This window comes from Myiozetetes cayanensis, unplaced genomic scaffold (assembly GCF_022539395.1).
Source record: "Myiozetetes cayanensis isolate MyiCay16 unplaced genomic scaffold, myiCay2020 scf16, whole genome shotgun sequence".
In the NCBI taxonomy this organism is placed as follows: domain Eukaryota; kingdom Metazoa; phylum Chordata; class Aves; order Passeriformes; family Tyrannidae; genus Myiozetetes; species Myiozetetes cayanensis.
In genome coordinates, this window is record NW_026087270.1 from 16,287,659 (window position 1) to 16,306,613 (window position 18,955).

At 52.4% G+C, this 18,955-nt stretch overlaps 3 protein-coding genes across 6 annotated transcripts in view; 2 read left to right on the top strand and 1 right to left on the bottom strand.

The window, feature by feature from the left end:
- Positions 1-138: 138 nt before the first annotated feature.
- THAP11 (THAP domain containing 11) lies at positions 139-2,984 on the bottom strand. The gene has a single exon (XM_050311288.1). It carries the CDS (start codon positions 2,982-2,984, stop codon positions 2,247-2,249), a length of 738 nt encoding a protein of 245 aa, XP_050167245.1. The 3' UTR covers positions 139-2,246.
- Positions 2,983-14,106, top strand: CENPT (centromere protein T). Its single transcript, XM_050311287.1, is given in 16 exon segments — positions 2,983-3,066; positions 3,069-3,223; positions 3,225-3,294; positions 3,742-3,868; positions 4,392-4,485; positions 4,673-4,806; positions 5,763-5,796; positions 6,225-6,367; positions 6,795-7,220; positions 7,977-8,174; positions 10,009-10,185; positions 10,699-10,905; positions 11,583-11,673; positions 12,262-12,426; positions 12,862-12,966; positions 13,789-14,106. Coding segments are annotated over 16 exon segments (2,328 nt in total). The 3' UTR covers positions 13,907-14,106.
- A 1,297-nt stretch (positions 14,107-15,403) lies between these two features.
- RANBP10 (RAN binding protein 10) overlaps positions 15,404-18,955 on the top strand; it is a 57,493-nt gene continuing 53,941 nt past the window's right edge. For 3 of the 4 annotated variants that reach the window (XR_007628419.1, XM_050311166.1, XM_050311167.1), the window contains exons 1-2: positions 15,404-15,624; positions 16,408-16,519. Coding sequence is in view for 2 of the 4 variants with exons in the window: in XM_050311166.1 (XP_050167123.1) it covers positions 15,417-15,624; positions 16,408-16,519 (320 nt within the window). In the remaining 2 variants the exon portion in view is untranslated. Of the gene's footprint in view, positions 15,625-16,143; positions 16,306-16,407; positions 16,520-18,955 lie in introns of those variants that run through there. The other variant, XM_050311168.1, reaches the window with a different exon arrangement.

Here is an 18,955-nt window from a genome sequence, read left to right on the forward strand (position 1 = left end):
TCTTTCTCACCCTACGTGAGTGTAAAGATATTCCTGCTGCTCCAGCCGTGGAGTTCACGAGGAATGACAAAGAGAAACGAAGCCACAGCCGCCAGCCTTTCAGAAATGCATACACCCACCACACGGAGACGGGAAACGTAAGAAAACAAAATATACTTTATTAAAATTAAGCATGTTAGCACCTCAGTGTAACCTGGAGAAAAGTCAAACAGTCCAGCAGGTAACCAGTCCAGCGGGCCAAGTGGCTGAACATCCTGAAGTGCATCCCAATGGTAGAAAAAGTACCACGACTGTCACGACACGCACGTTCTCAACACTCTAGGATGCACAACCGGCCTCGTTTGTCAGGAGGGATGTTGTGCTGCCTATTGTCTTGACGGGAGCATCTAGATCTGCTGGACCAATCCCACATGTTAAATCCGATGTCGGAGCAGGAATCTGCTTGTCCTACAAGAAAGAAACCAAAACAACAAGCCAAACCAACCAAACGAAAAAACTGCTGCTAACTCGACTCGCAGGAAAAATCAGTGTAGCATGAGAGCTGGAGAGCTACAGATTGGAGAGAATAAATTAAAATGAAGTAACAGGAAGTACTTAGTACGTGGATAGACATGAAGTATCCTTACAGTCGACCATCCAACTTGGCACACAAGAGAAAAATGACCCATGCATCACATAGCAGGCTGGGACAGCCTGGAGCTGAACGGGCTCCAGGATCAATAGAGAAACCTCTGGCTACCAAACCCCACGGTGCCCTTTTGTTCGGTCCTACACAGTGTTGAAGCCGATGGTTGTAAAGCTACATTAGCCAGTGTTACAAAGATTACATAATTTCAAACTAAAGATACTTTTTACACTTAGAAAATACCTCTACAAAATTCAGTAAAAGTGACATCCCAATCCACCGAGTGCAACGCACACTCGGGTTCCAGAAGGATCTCACAGACCCAGGAAACTTCCCCTGGGCATTCCTCGCTCGAAGGTGAATACGGGCACACTGTGGTGAAGTGTTTCTTGTTCTCAACATCCTCTGTCATTGATGCCTCGCCACAGGGCTGTGCTGGGGCACCAGATACTCTCCTCCTCCAGGGTGCTGAGGTATCTGTTCCACCAGCTAAGCTGGAAAAAATAACCAACCCAAACTCGTGGCCTCGCTACCCTCACTCCACCCTCCTTCCAGCCAATGCTGATTTGGTTTCCTGTCGAAGAAAGTGAGGGGACTGATGCTGGCTAGAAACAGAAACTACACAATCATTCCACATAGATTTGTTACAATACTCTTAAATCTTGGTTTAGAACACGCAAGCAGGTTTCAGTATGGTCTTGCCTAATGTACAGATTATTAGCCATGCCAACTAGTTGAGGATTAGACAGCAAAGGTTTGCAACCACTGCAGGTAAACTCGCTTCGGTTTCATTCCCGGTTCTCTGAACGAAAGCCAAGGATTAGAATTCCAACGTGTTACAAAGCCTCCGTTTCACTAGAAGGAGTCTTAACCCAATGAGATAAACTACAGCTGTCAAACGCCATCGGGTTCCTCGTCCCAGTCCGTCATCCTTCCCAGCGCCCAGAGCATCGAGACGCACGTCACGAACACGCGCAGAGAGAGCAGAAACTACACGGTACGAGAGCACTCTTTAATCCGGGGGTCCTGTCACGCCAGGGACAGCAGCCTGTTATGGCATCAGTAATTTACTGAAGGAACACGTCACCCTGAGAGGGTTTTCTAAAGCTTTTTCCTCGTGCCTCCGCCGAGCGAGGCCGGACGCGGCATGGCCGGTCGTTCCTATGCCGGGTGCAGTGCCCGGGCAGCCGGACACGCCTTCTCCAGGGTAGTGTTGCCGTCACCTCACTCGGCACGGAGCGACTTTGTTTGCCGAAAACTGATACCCTGCGTCCACTCGGTGACGGCTCGGGTCCCAGCCACGCTGCGAGCAGCGCGACCCGACACTGCCGGCACAGAGCGGGTCGGATGGGCCCGGTGCGAGGTGACAACACCGGGGGTAACGTCGGGGTGATAAACGGGGTGGGCACCGAGCCGATCCAGCCCAGACAGGGCAGTCCGATGGCGAGGGCTTGCCCGGCTGGGGGGCCGCTGCGGCGCGGGCGGGAGGGACCGGGCAGCGCCAGCCGGGGCCGAGGGGCCGGGGGCTGAGGGCCCGGCGGTCCATCCCACCCCCGCCCGGCCCGGCCCCTCTCCGAGGGCGGCGGGGGCTCCGGCACGGAGAGCCCCGCGCCGGGCGCCCTCAGAGGCCGTGGCGCTTGCGGGTGCCGGCGCTGGCGGCGTGGAGCAGCCGGTCCTTCTCGCGGATCTCCTCGCGGAGCTGGGCCTCGGCCAGGCGCAGGCGGCGGATGCTGCCCTTCATCTCCTTCATCTTCACCTCCAGCAGCGCGATGATGTCGCGCTGCTCGTTCAGCTTCCTCAGCAGCTCCTCCGACGTGGTGCCCGACGACAGCGAGTACGAGTGGTCGGGGGGGCCGCCCTCCGCCGGGCTCTCCTCCCCCGCCGCCGCCGCCGCCGCCGCCGCGGGCACGGGCACCGGCAGCCGCACGGGGCTGGGCCCGACGGTGGCGGCGGCCCCGAGCTCCACCTGCACCGTCAGGTCGATGGGCTTCACGTCCTCGGCCGCGCCCCCTGCAGGGGCCTGTGCGGCGGGGCCCGGCGCGGCAGTGGCGGCAGTGGCGGCGGCGGGGCGGGGGCGCCGGGCCCGCTGAGCCTTGCGCTCGTTGACGCCGCGCAGCGGGAAGATGGTGGGCACCCGCACCAGGTAGGACTTGCGGCCGCCCTGGAAGTGCTCGCTGCAGACGCGGTGGCCCGTGGTGGGCTGGAAGGTGCTGAAGCAGCCGCTGACGCCCGCCCGGGAGACGTTCTTGAGCCAGAGGCGCCGCAGCTCCTCGTCCTTGGGGAAGGTGTAGAAGTGCAGCGCCTTGTCGCGGTGCGAGTTGTTGTAGCAGCCCGGCACGCAGCAGGTGAAGCCCGGCATGGCCTCGCGGGGCCGGGGGACGCCCGCGGCGCCCGGGGCGAGCGGCCCCGCCGAACTACAGCTCCCACAAGGCCCGCGCGGGCCCCGCCGCCGCCGCCGCCGCCGCCGCCGCCCCGGAACTACGCGGCCCACGGTGCACCGCGGCGCCGGCGGAACTACCCGCCCCACAGTGCGCCGCGGGCGCCCCGCGCTCTCGCGAGAGGCGGCGGGAGGCGCGCGCGCGGCCCCGCTCCCGCCGCGCCCCGCCATGGCCGACGGGAGGGCCCGGGCCCGGCCCGGCCTCAGGAGCGGCGGCCGCCACACGGCACAGGTGACACGGGGTGCGGGGAGGGGGGACAACAGGGCGGGGGAGAGAGGGAGGGAAAGGACGGAACGAAAGGCGCTGTCCCGCCCGGTCGCGCTGGGGGCGAGGGGCGAGCGAGCGCCTCGCCCTTGCTCGCCTTTGCCGTGAGGGAGACGGGCCGGTCGGCCCCGAGTGCCGCGCTCGCCGAGCGGCCCGGCCCGTCGCGGCTGTGCTCGGAGGGCCCCTCGGGATTTGTTCCGCGGGAGGGTTGCGCGCTGGGACCCGCCGCGGTGACCCCCCCGAGCTGAGCTGGCGGTGGAGTGCCGGCGATGTCAAAAAGAAGACGCGCACCTTTTCTCTCTGGGAGTTTGGAAATTTCCCGTTAGAAGATGGATGGTGGACGCTTTTGGTGCTGAGATCTTTGACGGTGGGAGTACCGGTTTTTGAGTTGCTTGTCTCTTGATTTCTGTCTAGAGCGGATCAAATCCAGGGAACGACAGTAATTCTCGCAGACGCAGCTTGGCGAAGCGGAGGCTGAGGGTGTTCCCAGACGCTGACAATGACACACCGCGGGTTATGCTCAAGAGAGTTATCCAGACCCGTAAGTATCTTTATTTTTTAGAACTGAGAGCAGAAAGACAGCGATTTGGTGGAGTTGAGAGCAAGGGTCGTCCCTTGGTAGCCCATTATCCACACCCTGTTAGATGGAACAGAAATCAGACCGTTGTGTGACTGATTAATGCAAGAGAGGAATCCCTGCAGTGGCAGCTGATCTTGGGACAGAACTGTCTGAAAGACCAGGCCTTGCACTGGTGAAATCATCATCCTTCAGAATCCTCTTCCCTTGCTCTTCTTATCCTGGTGACTGAGCACATAATCCTGGTGCTCCTTTGGCTGTAGGATGGGGTGTGAGTTACAGAGGATGTGCTGCCATCTCTGTCCCGGTTGGTTTTGTCACTGCCAGCCTTGCCAGGAACAGAACCCAGACAGTTTTCACCAGGCCTTTATTTTAACCCATCAGTAAATGCAATTTACAGCCCGTGGTGTAGATGTGACACTCTGCTGCATTTTGGTGTTCTTGCTGGATTGAGTTGTTTAAATGAAATGTTTTGGTTTGTTGGCAGAGCCCCAGGTTTCACCTCTGGTACCTCGGATATCTAACCATGAAGACAGGGAAGAAGCTCGACCAGAACTCCCATCTAAGAGGGTTTCCAGCATGTAAGTGATTTTTTTATATATATATATCTATATATAATTTTTACATTTATTACATGCCAGGTATGGCTGCAGCTCCTGTGGTGGGACTGGGGAGCAGGACTCCTCTCCTTCTGCTTCAGTGATCAGAGTTGCATCCTGCCAGGTGGGAATTTCGGAAATGCCTCTCCAGCTTGGTTTGTTTTGGCAGGGGGGAACTGCAGCTGCCAGACCTCGCTGCTGAGGACACAACCATCACTGTGTTCCACATGAATAAGAAGAGAAAGAAACTCAGCATTTCTGAATTCGAGAGAGCAGCAGACAAACGGCTTGTCCAGAACCAAGGTAAGGCTGCAGTCAGAAATGACCTTGTTCAGTGCTGCCTTTGCTGCCAACTGGGTTTCACCTCGTCCTGTGCAGTTGTTTGGGGCTGCTCAGCTGGGCAGTTGTAGGTTTGGAATCCTGACTGCAGTGTCTCATGCAGAGGGGATATTGGAGAAGGTAAACCCCCCTCCCTTCTGTCAAATTTAAAGTAAGCCTTTCTGAGCCGAGTTCCAGGCTCTGCCCTGGTTGTTTGTAAACTTCTTGACTACCTTTGCAATTTGGTGCTTTTTGAGTTTTGAAGCGTCTCCAAAGGAAGCAACCCCCGACTTCCTCTCAATTCCAAAAACTTTAAAATACAAGCAGCTGCATACCTTTCACTGCAATTATATCAAATAAGTTATAAAGTGTTTGTTTGAGAAAATAAAATCTCATAGTTTGTAAAAGATAATGTTCCATATTGGACTGAGTCTTCCCCTTAAACATAAATTTGCAAATGTGGCAAACACAACTTTCATTTTAGTTGCAGTTTGACAGGGGCAGATAAAAGACCTCCCCTCAGTGTATGTGTCCTATTGGAGTAGCAACTGGAGCAGAATTCAAGGGAGGAATTCAGACACCGGTACCTCAGCTCTGAATTAGAGACTCTGTGCCTGTGTGTACCTGAGTTCCAGTTTCAGTGGAGTAGTTGTCTGTATTTCTAAAGCTCCAGATGCACTTGCTGTGAATGTGGTTAAAATTTAAATTACTGAACCTGAGGGTATGTGCCATGCTAATTTTTCCTTGGAATAACTCTTTCCCACTCTTTCAGAAATTGCACATTAGCTTTCTAACACATCATCTGTCATCTGATTGTGTTTGCACCTAAGTGAGGATTGTAGCATGACTGGCTCTGCACAGAGGAGGGTCCTTTGGGGTGTTCCTGTAGCCCAGTGTGTAGAGAGTAGTTTCTTCACTAATGTGTCACCAACTTTTTCTAGCTCAGTCAACGCTGGACAACACAGTTATGTTTCGGTGAGTAATCTGAAATGTCTTAACTTCTGGCTGTCCTGGCTGTAGCTGCTTTCACTGATCACACCTGTAGCTGTGGAGAACAGTGCAGATACCTGGGTTCCTGATAAAGACCTGTGTTAGCAGTAACAAAACCATCCCCCTCTGCTGATGGAATTTGAAAGCGTTGCCCCACACACAGAAATTGTGGCTCTGCTCTGCATGCCCAGCTTGGTCTTGGTGTTTCCAACACATACATACCTTAAAATATTATCCCTGCCTGTTAATTGTCTCGTCACATCAGTTGCATCTATGCTGTATTTTCCGGACTTCTAAAGTTTCTTAGCAAATTCCTCCTGGCTTTGTCACGTGTCTCACTGTTAGTGCCATCGTGCCTGCAGTCTGAGGGGGTGTGATGCTGACAGATGATTTCTGCCCTCCTGTTTTCACAGGTCCCTCCGCATGTCTGTTGGCTCCTTGATGGCCCCGGACACTGTGGAAAAGAGGGGTTTGCTCCGGAGGCCCAGGAACCACAAAGCCATCGACAGGGAAGCTTTTGAGGGCGGAGTGGAACAGAACATGCTGAAGAACAAAGGTTCCTTTGGTGTTGTTATTTCTCTTTTGGGAGGAAGGGCCTCAGTTACTCAGGCGTGGCCTGTAATAGAAATCACACTCACAGAGATAGAGTGTGATTTGGGAACTGAGATTAGAACGAGGCTCTACCACTGTAGTTGATTCTGTGCACTTAAATGTGTGCTTTTCCTAGGTGGGTGACTCAAATCACAGGAATCATTTGGCATCATCTTCATCTGTGGGTACTGGGGCTTCTGCAGTTTGGTAGGGAAGGTTGGGGGCACTGAAGTGGGGCCATAGAGGTTCAGTGTTTGATCTGTTGAGGACGAGTAGGATTTGATTGAATGGCTTTAAATTTAGAATGATGCAAGTCCTGGTAATAAACTGTGTGCCTGTGACCTTGAACAGTTTCTCACTTAAACCTTGTTTTAAAACTTTCTGAACAACAGAGAACTACCTTGTGGACTCACAGTCTGCGTCTGGGATTCGAACAACCATGATGACAAGCGACACAGAGATCGTGCTGAACAACACCGAGCTCTTTGTTCAGCCCCAGCTGGATGAACAGAGCCAAAATAAACCTCCTGTTCTTGAACCCCAGCTGTCAGATCCAAAAACTCCAGCACAGAGGAGCGAGATTTGTGATGCAGCTCAAGAGGCAGTGAGGCCGGAGGGTCTGGTGTCTGGTGCGGGCACAGACGACGGAAGGACACAAGGACATCCCGAGAACTCGGGCCTGGATCAGGAGCACATTGACAGAATGACTCGTGTATCTCCAGGGACACCTGCAAACCAGCAGGAAGATCAGCAAGATCATTCCCAGCAGAGTAACCCAGTGGAGCAGGTTGCTGTTGATGAAGAGGAGGTGGCTGGCCGTGAGTAGGATTTGGGCTTAATATGTAGGACATGTAGACAGACGTGGAAGAAATCTCAGGAACTTGATGAGTCTGGACCTTTACTCTGGTGTGGTCACTTACTTGTCATAGCTTTGTTGTCTCCTGGGCTTTAAAAACGCCTTGGACAGAGGTGGGAGCCTCCCTGGTCGCTCTGTACCAAGGCTTTGCCAGTTTTTCCCTGGTGTCTGGTACCTCTCTTCAGTCATTTCCCTGGAAATACCTTGTCCTGGCTGTGTAAATGGGAACATGTTTTCCTCATGTTTCTTGGACCAGGCAAAAGTTGTTCTGAAAGGACAAGGGAAGGCATCAACAGAAAAGGGTTTGAGGAGTCCAGTGTGAGGCGTTTTTAGGACAAAGGGATAGATAATGTGGAGAAAAGCGTGGAGGATGTGGAGTAGGGGACTGGGTCAAATGAGAGGAAGATGAGGGGGAGTGAGCATCTCTTAAAGATGCTGGAGTTGGGAAGGCAATAATGTCAGATGTTAATGGTGACCTAGTTCTGTTTTACCAAAGGAGGCTGCTCTCAGTGTTGCTCCTCAGGGTGAACTGAAAAATGGTTGCAAGGATTTTTCCAGCTGGTTCCTAAGATGCACTGTGAACTCTCTAAACTGCTTCAAGAAGAGGAAGAGTGTTTTCTCGTGTGTCTTTCTCTCCCTGCTTGGTTCTGTGTTTTTTTGAGGAAAGCTGAAAGAAAGTTTAAAAAGACACTGGGGACACATTAATTCTCTGTTTTAGCTGTTTGTAGATTGAGCTCCTCTCTGTCATCCAGAAGTTCAACTAAATATTTGGGATCCCCAGTCACTCTAAATTCTTCCAGCATGTCTTTGAGAGAAGTTGTGTCCCAAATAATTGAAGATCTAGAAGTAAGTGATTCAGAAGAAGAGATGATTAATACAGAGAATGGAGTGGAACAGGAAAAGCTTTTCAGAGAGGGTAAGAAGTGCCTTCAGTGTTGCAAGGCAATGAAGTATAATCTGATTCAGGGTTTTTCAGGTGACTTGCAGAGTAAAGTAAGACTTTATTGTGCAGTAGATGGTGGAGATAATTTAATTCAAGTCATATCAGAGACACTGGGCATTTCTAGATAAGCTTTCCTAAAAGCGGGCTGTGACTTGCTCATGTGCTTCCTTGCCAGTATTTGCTTTGTTCACTGGGACTGCAAGTGGAATGAAGGTTCATGTATTTTGGCAGGCCTGTAGTACTGCTCACCTTCCCACAGGAAAGATGTAGAGCTCCCTCTTGGCTGGGAATACCTCTGGCTGATCACTCACTGTATACATTTTACTGCTCTGCTGTATTTATTTAGGCCCTGTTGGGCATTATCCTTCTCCAGGACTAACCAGCATTTTCTGCCCTTAAACTAAGGCATTGAAGGCTGCCCTGCCTTAAATAATAAAGGCTGTCACTGGTAGGTTGGGCTTTAGTATCTCCTGTTCCTGGAAGACAGCAAGTCATGGAAGTTTCCTGCTTTCACAGGCACATTTCTGGTTTTCTCTTTGCCTTAGAATTAGCCTTTAAAAACACTGCTGGGGGTGGCTGGTGTTACCCAGTCAGCACATAAAGCTTTGGGGAGGTGTGGACACAGGTTCCTGCGTTCTGCTGAATTTCATTTTCACAGGAGGTGCTGCTACCAGCAGCAGGTGCAGAAACCAGTAAAAATTATGCTTGGATCTGTCAGCAGCATCTGGTACTCCACTGTTATCCAGGCAGTGATCCAGCAGGGTGGGAGAATCACTGCCGCCTGTCTGCCCAAGGGGGCTTAGTGTCATGTTGAGCTTTCATCTTCATCACAGAGCTAGTTAATATTTCACTTCACTTCAGGCCCTGCATTGGTGTGGGCAGCCCAGTAATTCTGGTTACTGAGATTGGTATAACTGATTTCTGCACCACCTTTGGCCAGATTTCCTTGTCCCCTTCACTTGGGCTTGGGGCTCCCAGGCCTTGACACACTTGTGCTTTTGAGTGTGAAAACTCCCAGTTAGTGAAGAGAGGGTGGTAAAAATCCACTTTCACAGCTTCTGGTTCTGGACTCAGCTAAGATTTCCAAACCATTCAGCAAATGACAATATTATGAGAGTGCCCAAATTTCTCCAAGTTACCCGTGTGAGTGAATGGTGGAATTCACTCTGGAATTGGTTTCTGCTGGAATTGAGCTACATGGTAACAGCTGTGTGGACTACAGGTTTGGTATGCAGGAAAAAGGGATAATTACGTACTGTTTGGCACTTCAATAGCTAAAGTTTTTAAAGACATGCAAGTCAAGTGTCCATTTATTTCTCCTCATCCTGCCTGCCAGAGGCTTGTCTGGGATGGTTAAAACCACTGCTAGGCATTCTTCTTTTTACTATGGAATTTATCTCTTACAAAGCTGTTTATTCAGAAAAACTGAGGAGATGAGGAGGAGAATCTGAGCACAAACTCCAGATATTGTTAGACTTAAAGAAAAAGAAATTGGTCTTTCACACAATCACCAGAAGTGAGAATGACTGTAGAAATGGCAGATCTGGAAGAGTTCTGCTTGCTGTAAGTAAATAAAGTTTCTTCATTTGGATCTGAGTGCTCCCTAATTAGGTGGCTGTAAAGCAAACACAGGAGAGGTTGGGCATTTCTCAGCTGTAAAGGAAACTGCATCTGCTTCCCTAATTTATAGCTCATGGCTGAGTTTGCTTGTCACAAAGACATTTCAGTGCTTATTAAACTGTGTGCTGGTGGCTGATTGGGGGGTTTTTTTTGTAGGTAAGATGTATGATAGAATTTCCTGTTTTAGCTGCAGAACACGGTGCAAGTGCTGGATATTCTGAACACTTGGAGAAGGAACTGGCTGGAGAGGCAGAATTGCAGATAACTGCAGGACAGGACAGCAGAGACAAACCAGAAATGGCTCCTTCAGCAGGAGAGGGACTGGCAGAGGGCAGCGTTGGACCCCACATCTCTCCTGGGGCTGGTGAGCACAGCCCCTAATGCTGATGGTTATCCCTGGTGCCAGAGACCCCCCCCAGGCTGGTAGAAGTTGCAGAATCAGGCAAAGATTGAAAAAATTTGGAGGCCTTCTGAGAGAGTTGACAAATTGGAATCTCCCAAGTCATTTTTCCTCCGTTGCTGGGTCTTCTGTAGCCAGCAGTGAAGGCTTTGGTATATGACCTTTTGAGATAAAAGTGCTTATTAAACAAAGTTAACTTGAAAGGAGCTCAGATAAAAATGTCACTCAAATCTCATGGGTTTCACGTTACCGAGGGCTCTTTTTCTGTGTGGCCTCTGCACACCTGGATGTAGCAGAGGGAAAAGTCGAGGCTTCATCAGTGCTTTAGCTTGTCTGGCTTTGGGTACCAACCCTAATCCTTGCAGATGGGAAGGTGGCAGAGTTGTCAGGAATTGAAAGTTGGGTTTCATTCCTATGAGTGCTCTGAAATTTTGTCCATGGAACTTGTTTCAGTTCCTGTTTTCTCCTGTTTTGGAGATCTAGAAGGTGAGACTGCCGAAGGTGTTGGAGCTAGAAGTCTGGACAGGCATTCTGATGCTCTCCCCTCATCTGAAAAATCTGGGATGAATCCATTGGAGGAAGATGATGAACAAGATGTACTAGAGGACCAGGCTATTGTGTTAGATTTGGATGATCCAGAGGAAGAGCCTGCTGAGGATGAAAGTGAACACCCTGAAGGTCAAGGTAAGAAACTTGCAGCAGTAGCAGAGGCAGTTCTGCCTCAGAAATCTCAGGATAATGAGTCCCTTTCCCTGCATTCTGGTCCCTTCCAGTGCACAGAGATGTTTATTCAGGAGAAGCTGATGCAGGCAGCCTTGCTTTCAGCCAGAGATCTCTGACCCTTCCAGCTGGAGAGTTTAACTCTCAGTAGCACCTGAAGCCTTTTGTAGTTGGGCTTGGCTTCTATAACAGGACAGGTGTCGGAGCTCTTGGGGGATGTTTGGGAAGCTGCCACCATTGCAGACAAGAAGCTCTGTGTGGCCACTCCTCCTCCAGACAGGAAGCTGCTCATGTTTCAGTTCTGTTAATGTTTTCTTTCCTGCTCTCACTTTGTTAAGAAGTGAAGAAGTTGGAGAGTGAAGTTAGACAGTGCAGACTAGACTTGGAGGAAACTGCCCTGGGCAGTTCCCAGCAGAGAAGAGGTGAGATGCTGATCCCAACGAGGCTGGAGGGAGTTGTGACATCTGTGCCACTGCAGCAACAGCAGCTGTGCTGGCTCAGGGTGCCGTGGGGCCACAGGCAGTGTGCCCTGGGCCAGCCCTGTGGGGAAGCTGGCTGGGTTTCTGCTGCTGCAGCAGCACTGGGTGCTGCAGGAGCTCTTGAGAAGAGAGTTCAGTTCCTCAAGTCCTTTTTTTCCCCAGAGGTTTCCATGAAGACTCCCGCATTTGTCCGTGCTGCAGCCCACAAGCCACTGCTGTCAGCTCCACGGGAGGAGAAACCTGCTGCCCCCAGGTAGGTCTGAGCCACGTCCAGCAGTGGCCTGGCAGGAGTGGGTCTGGGGGAGGAGCAGAGCCTGGCTTTGCCAGCTGCTCTGGGCTCTGCCAGCTGCCACAGGGAGTGAGGAGTCCTGGAGGTTTTGGATCATCCACTGCTGCAGCAATGAACCAAGTGAATCTTGCAGAGCAGATCTGATGCCTTCAGTATTTCCAATGAATGTTCCTGTAATATTTTCCTGTGCTGAAGGCCAAAAGCTTTCCCTAGGAGTTTTTCAATGGTAAGCTACTCTGGAACCATAGACTCCTTGCAGATGAGGGGGAGTTACAGATGACAAGATGCTGATCATATGGAGTGACATACTGGCACTGACTGCAGAAGCCTAAAGCTGTGTGCAGTTGCCATGTGCTGACACACAAATGAAGCTCTCCTAGAGGCAGAAAGTGAACCTGTCCCCTGCTTTACTCTAAATTAATTAACATTTGTACCATCTTAACTAGAAATTCAGTGAAGCTGTGTGCTTCATCAGAACCACTACCAGTGGCGTCCTCTGCCTCTTCCCCAGCCTTCTTCCCTTCATGTGTGAATTTTCAATTTCCCTCAAAGGTCTCCCATGCAGCTGCTGCAGCCTAAGGCAGTTCCAGGGAGATCAGGAACGTCCCAGAGGAAGCCACGTGAGCCTCAAATAGCAAGGAGTTTGATAAAGGAGGTTTTTCGCTATTTTGTAAAAATGCCAGTGACCAGAGAAGCATTCAAAATTGTTGAGAAATGGTAAGTAGCAACAAACTGTTCTTCCCACTCTTTTTAGTGTTTTGTTTTGATTTTTTTTTCCTTCTTTTCTCACCTGAGAAAAATCTGTGGATTGTTTGAACAGTGTCACTGTAAGAGCCAATAGCCTGACTATCAGTGCTGGTTTCTCTCTGACCGGTGTCCACCCCTGTTCCTGCATGTGTAGGAAGTCTGGGAGGGGTTCTGGTTGTCAGATGTGCAGCTGTTTCACACCTGCCTTGGCTGTGAAGTTCCAGGGAGCCTGGGCTGAGAAGCCAAGCTTTGTTCCTGGGTTCCTGAGTTTCTTCTCCCCCAGTTTCCCCTCGCAGGCTGTGACCTGCACAACGAGCAGCTCCAGTGCAGCTTGCCCTGCAGAAGCTGGTGTGTTCACACAGTCCACAGCCTGATTTGATTTCCCTCCTCATCCTCCCCCATCAGCTCTGAGAAATACTTCAAGCAGCTGAGCAGTGATCTGGAAGCTTACACCAGCCATGCAGGGAGGAAGACAGTGGAGATGGCTGATGTAGAAATGCTCATGAGAAGGTAAAGGGGTGGTTCTTAGTAACCTGCAGTAGTTCTGGGGGTACTTTGGTGGCACCTGGCTGTTGTCAGGGTGTGCACCAGCAGTGAGTGTTTGCACACTGAGTGTGATTGACTCTGGATGATGCCACTTGGCCACCTGTCCCTGGAGGGCATCCCTGGAATTGGGGTTTTACCCTCGATGATGATGATGGTGGTGGGAGGGGCAAGAGGAAGTAGAGAGGTTTTGGGAGTGCTGGTTCGTGCATAAGAACAGTATTTCTGTTTCTTTCCCAAGCAAAGTGTGAATAAACGCTCTTCTTTTTCCTTTCCACAAAACTGGGAGATGCTGATTTTTTTTTTGGTCATGCCACTCAGCTAAATGGTGTGCTGGAAAACTACCTGGCAAATGCCAACACCTCTGAACTGTGACTACAGAAATCTGCTGGGTACTGAGCTGTTTCTTTCAGTCCCATCATTCCGTGTGTGTGTTTTCCAACGGGGCTAAAATTTATTCCCTGGTAGGTGGGTTGTGAATTTAAAAGGCAGTGAGCTTTGGTAGAGATCAGTACAGATGAATATCCCTGGGATGAGCAGGGGGAAGCTCTGTGGGAAGCTGCAGGAACCCTCTGGGTCTGCTTCCCTGTGTGGGCAAGGCTGGAATCTGTGCTGTGCACGGCACCTCGTGAGGAGCTGCCTGAGAACAGGAGTCTGGTGCCTTCTCTGCCACAGCATTTCAGCTCTTAAATGCAGAATCATCACTGCAGGAAAGCTTTACTCTGATGCTGAGTGGAAGGACTCTGCACTAACAGCTCTGTTTCTTCTCTGCTCTTTTCTTGGCCACAGGCAAGGGCTGGTGACGGACAAGGTGCCGCTGAACGTGCTGATAGAGCGTCACCTCCCCCTGGAGTACAGGAAGCTCCTGATTCCAGTGGCTGTGAGTGGAAACAAAGTGATCCCCTGACCTGAAGGTGCAGCCCTGACCCCTGTGGGGTGCTCATGGTCTGCTCCCAGGGGCTGCCTGAGGGGTGTTCCACGTCCCCTGCTCCTGTGGCCTTTCCCCCTCCCTGCTGGGTCTCTCCAGTTGGACTGCCCATAATTTTTTATGTTGCCTTTGTGTACCTGTACAGCTCTGAGGAATAAAACGTTGTGTTTTGTTGTGCACGATGCAAGTGCTGCTTGTGCCAGGCACCTGAGGGGCTGCTGCACTGCAGCAGAGCGTTCCTGACAGGCCTTCAGCTTGTGCTGATGCTCTTCGTGCCAGCCAGGTGCTTGTGTTTGACATGCCTCTGGGGGTTCCTGTGGCTCAGCTCCCCCTGGGAGCCACGTACCGGGCTCGGAGGGATGGAAGTGGGGATTGGAATTTCTCCTGTGTGGTTTTCATCACCTGCAGTGTCTCCCTGGGGAGCTCTCTTTACTCAGAGCAAGAGGCTGCAGCTCTTCCCTTAAGCAGGACTGCAGTTGTTCTGACAGTCACGGCTTTGGAATGGTGACAGGGGCCTGTTTGTTATTGCAGAGACATGGAGAAAGAATGGAGGTGTGGAATTATGTGTGTCATAGAGCTGAGAGTGAACTCACACTATAAGTCAGCTCAAGGATCTGGTTTTATTTCCTGCTGCCTGTGGCTTCACAGCAGGAATTGAAGTTTTTTACTGTAGCGTCAATACACAGAAAAATACATATAAAAATAGATTTTTATATATATATATATATATATGCAAAGTCTATAAATATATACGTATTCTCTGAGGGAAGGGAAAATCACGCAGCGTGCAGTGGAGAACAGAGCGAGTCCCGGGCTGAGGTTGGACCCAGCTGGGAGCCGGAGGAGCCTCCGGAGATGCCCCGGGCCAGGCGGGTATTCCCGGCGCGAGTTCCTGAGCCCCTCCCGGCTGAGCTGGGTTTGTTTTTTATTCCCGGTTCGTTCGTTATTCCCGGTTTATTCTTTATTCCCGGTTTATTCTTTATTCCCGGTTTATTCTCCCGTGCCGCTCCCGCCGCGCGCTCCGTTTACCCGTCGCCATGGCAACGTCCCCGCCCTCAGGACCCCCTCTCGCGCCTTCATAGCTGCCCACGCAGCGCCTGACGCGCGGGCGCCGTGCGGCGGCCCAGCCCGGCCGGTGCGCGGAGGCGGCCGGGGGGCGCCCGCGGGCGCGGGGCGGCCCTTGGGCCCCGCCGTGTCGCGGAGCACGCCGGGAACGGGAGTCCCGCGCGGGGCGGCGCTGACGGGAGCGGAGCGGGTTGCGGACACAGCTCCCAGCGCGCACCGCGCCGGGGGGGCGGCACGGGGCTTGGGGCGCGCGGCCTTTCGGGAGTTGTAGTCCGGGCGGGCGCCCCCGGCGGGCGGGAGGGCGCGGCGCGGACTCCACTTCCCGTGGGGCGGCGCGGCCCCATTGTGGGCTCGCTCGCAGCCCATTGGCCGCCGGCCGCGGGCGGGCCCCGCTCCCCGCCCGCTGACACAAAGCGGGGCCAAGATGGCGGAGGCGGGCGCGGGGAGCCCGCTCGGCGGGGACGCGGCGGCGCCGCCGGGGCCGCCCGAGGAGCAGGAGCTGAGCCGGCGCCTCCGCCGCCTCTACCCCGCCGTCAACCAGGACGAGACGCCGCTGCCGCGCTCCTGGAGCCCCAAGGACAAGTACAACTACATCGGCCTCTCGCAGGGCAACCTGCGCGTCCACTACAAAGGTGCCGGGCTGGGCGGCGGCGGCGCCGGGTTCGGCCCCGGCCCGCGGCGGGGAGGCCGCTCCGGCGGCGGGGCCGGCGGGCCCGGGGAAGGGGCCCCGCGGGCGGGGGCCGGGCGGGAGCGAGCTGGGCCCGGGGGCCGGCGGGGCTGCCCGGGCTCGGGGCGGAGGCGCTGGGGCCCGGGGCTCTCCCCGGCGGGGCGTGTGGCCTTACATAACGCCGGGCAGGGCCGCCCGCCCGGGCCCGGTGCAGCCACACCGGCTGTTTACTCTGTCATCCGGCTCAAAACCCGGCCGAGGGGCCGGATGGCCTCGGCACGCCGCCTAACCGGGGCTTTGGCTGCTCGGGTTTACACCAAAGGGCCGGAGCGTGGTGTTTTGCTGCTGGAGCTGCCCTCCCTACCCACCCAGTGGAGAAGCGATTATTCCTTTTCCTCCCTGGTTAGTAAACACTGATGTCATTCCCCTCTTGTGTAATCGGTTTTGTCTTCTGTCTGTGCACGCTGGTCCTCAAATTACGTCCGTGGGGAGGGGGAGAGGTGGCACTGACGGCCTTTCTCGGGAACTCCACGGCGAAAACAAAGGGAAAACCACAGCGCTGGTCGTGCGGGGGTTGTCCCTGGTGGCAGTGCAGGGCCGTGTGTGCTGGTCCTCTGAAGAGTGTGCTTTAAATGGCTGGCTCCGTGTAGGCACAGCTCCCTGCCGGGCTCAGGCAGCAGGGCCTCAGATCGGGGTGTGCGTGAGAGGCCGAATCCCCCTCCGTACTTACATTTCTCTTCTTTCTCAGGTCACGGTAAAAATCACAAAGATGCTGCCTCGGTCAGGGCCACACACCCCATCCCTGCAGCCTGTGGCATTTATTACTTTGAAGTGAAGATCGTCAGTAAAGGTAGAGATGGGTAAGTGCCTCGTTCCAGCTCAGTGGCTGGGGGAGTGTGTGTCTGGCGGCTCTGCTGGACTCTGACCTCCTTTTCTGGAAGGTTTTTGTGGTTGCTGGGGGAGCCAGGCAGGTGCAGCACGGGCAGGGTTTGTTGTCCTGGTCAATGGATGTGCTTGTGGTGGGATGCACTGGAGGCAGAGGCGCTTGAACAGCGGCCTCCTGAGCTGTTTGAGGTGGGCTCTGGGTCTCCAGGGCAGTTCCAATTGAAATGGATTTTCCTCTTGCTGGCAAGGTCTGGCCACTTGGACTTAATTTTGGGCTGTCAGAGAGGTGCTGTCACAGTAAAGAGTGGTCATGGCAGTGCTGGGGCACTGGGGAAGGCACTAAAGGGGCATTTCCAGCAAGGTCTGGCTTTGTGCTGCAGGTGTAGGTGTGATTTCTGCTCACTGTGAAGGTCTCATCCCGTCCTGTGTGTGGATGTCCCTGACACTGTTCCTTGCCAAGGGAGGAACGTGGCAGGTGTAACTCTCTGGAAGGAAAAGCCACCCAGGAGGAGGGATTGTCATTAATTAATCCAGTCCTTCAAGTGCCAGCGTTTGAACTCTGGCCAGTTTAAGGGCTGTGGGGAAGGGCAGCAAGTGCTCCTACTAAAAACCAAATTAAAGTGACGACTTCTTCCTGTTGCTTTTTTTTTTTTTTTTTTGCTGTTGTTGATGAACTGAGAAGTGTCCTACTTGTAAGGGATCTCAAGCTGTGCTGCATTTGGGCCTGTGGTAATTACTGGGTTATCTGCAGAGGTGGATCCTGGGCTGAATTCCTTGCAAATGCAGGGAAAGGACCATCTTTATTCCTTCACTCCACTGACTTGGTGTTTAACTGCTCGTCCGTGTTTGAAACCCTGCCCTTGATTAGTTTATATAACTGCTAAAATTGAAATCATTTGCAGTGAACTTCAAGACAATTTTCCACAGAAATCACATCACCAAAGGTCACTGAACAGCACTTAATCCTCGCTGCAGTCCAGATCAATCTTAAAGGGAGACAGTGGAATTTTCTGCTTGTCTCCCAAGATCAGAGTTTTTCCACATTAGTGGCCCATTGTTGTTTTTATTGTACTCTGTAATCAGAGTGACTTTCCAGAATACTTCCAGAGACACAGAGCCGTGTGTGTTCACACAGCAGTGTGAGCAGGAGCTGCTGACAGCTCAGATCTGAAGTCAGGGCAGTGGTGAGGCTCTGAGAGCTTCTCTGATGCCTCAGCCATTCCCGTGCCTTGTTGGTGTTTTGCTGGTAGAGGCAGATCCAACTTTTCCCTTGCCCGTGGTGGTGCTGGGGATTTGTTAGCTGTGAATTTCCACTGTAGCTGCTGCCTGGCTGTCACCTGAGAAGGTGCTTTTGTGTCTCACCTGGAGCAGTTTGAATTGTCCCTGCCAGAGGCTCGGTGTGCTGTACCAGTGACCTGGGGCAGAGGAAGCTCTTTCGTGTTTATTCCACCATGGTGACCTCGGTTTAAAGGAGTAAAAATCCAGATATCTAAAGAAGAGGTTGAGGGAATGAAAAGAAGTTTTCAAGCTGTGGAAGGGGCAAAGCATGTCACTAGAAACTCCACTGGAAGCCCTTCAGCAAAGGGAGAGGAATCTCTCTGAGCTCTCTTCCAGAGTGGTTATTTCAAGTGGAAAGCCTCTGCTCTGGAGATGGTTGTGTTTGATTCCTGCTGTGTGGGGTAGTGAGATGGAGATCATGTGATGTTATTCCCTGTGCTTCTCTTGCTGGAGCTGGTGATGGCATTTCACATTTAGGCTTGAAATGCGAGTGATTTGGTTTCAAAACAAGGCTTAAAAAAAAATGACTTGGGTGCACTGAATTTCAGGAGGTGTTCTCTGAGGAGTTCTGATTGATTTTGCTCAAAGCAAAAAAAAGCTCCTTCATTTGCATTGTCTTTCTCTCTCCTGCCCTTTAGTGGACCTGCCCCCTAATTGTGCTTTTGCTAAAGGAGCAAATAAAATGACTTTTGAAACCTCTCCCTTGGACTTTTCTGCCCCAGCATCAGTAAAATCCTTTACTGATGGATCCAAAAGTCCATTGGGTGCATGCAAGAAACTGAAGTTGGGTCAGTTTTTCTTAGCTTTGGATCTTCCACTGCTCATGCCCTGAGACAGAAGCACGATCCTTTGAGAGAAAGAAAAATGACTGGAAATTTTTGTACTGAGTGCTGGTCTCTCCCTGTCCTGGTGGGTTTAGTCCTGATTGGTAAGAGGTCGTGGTTATTTACTGGGTTTGATATTTGTATGTGGTTTTTTGGTTTGATTTGGGTTTTTTTTTCTGGGAGAGGGGAGGTTACCACTGAAAAATCGCCTTGACAGGGTTGTTGGGTGACACATAACAAATCAGATCTGTCAGTGGTTTGATCTGTTACTTCTGCTACTTTTTTTTTTGGGGGGGGAGGTGGGGGAGA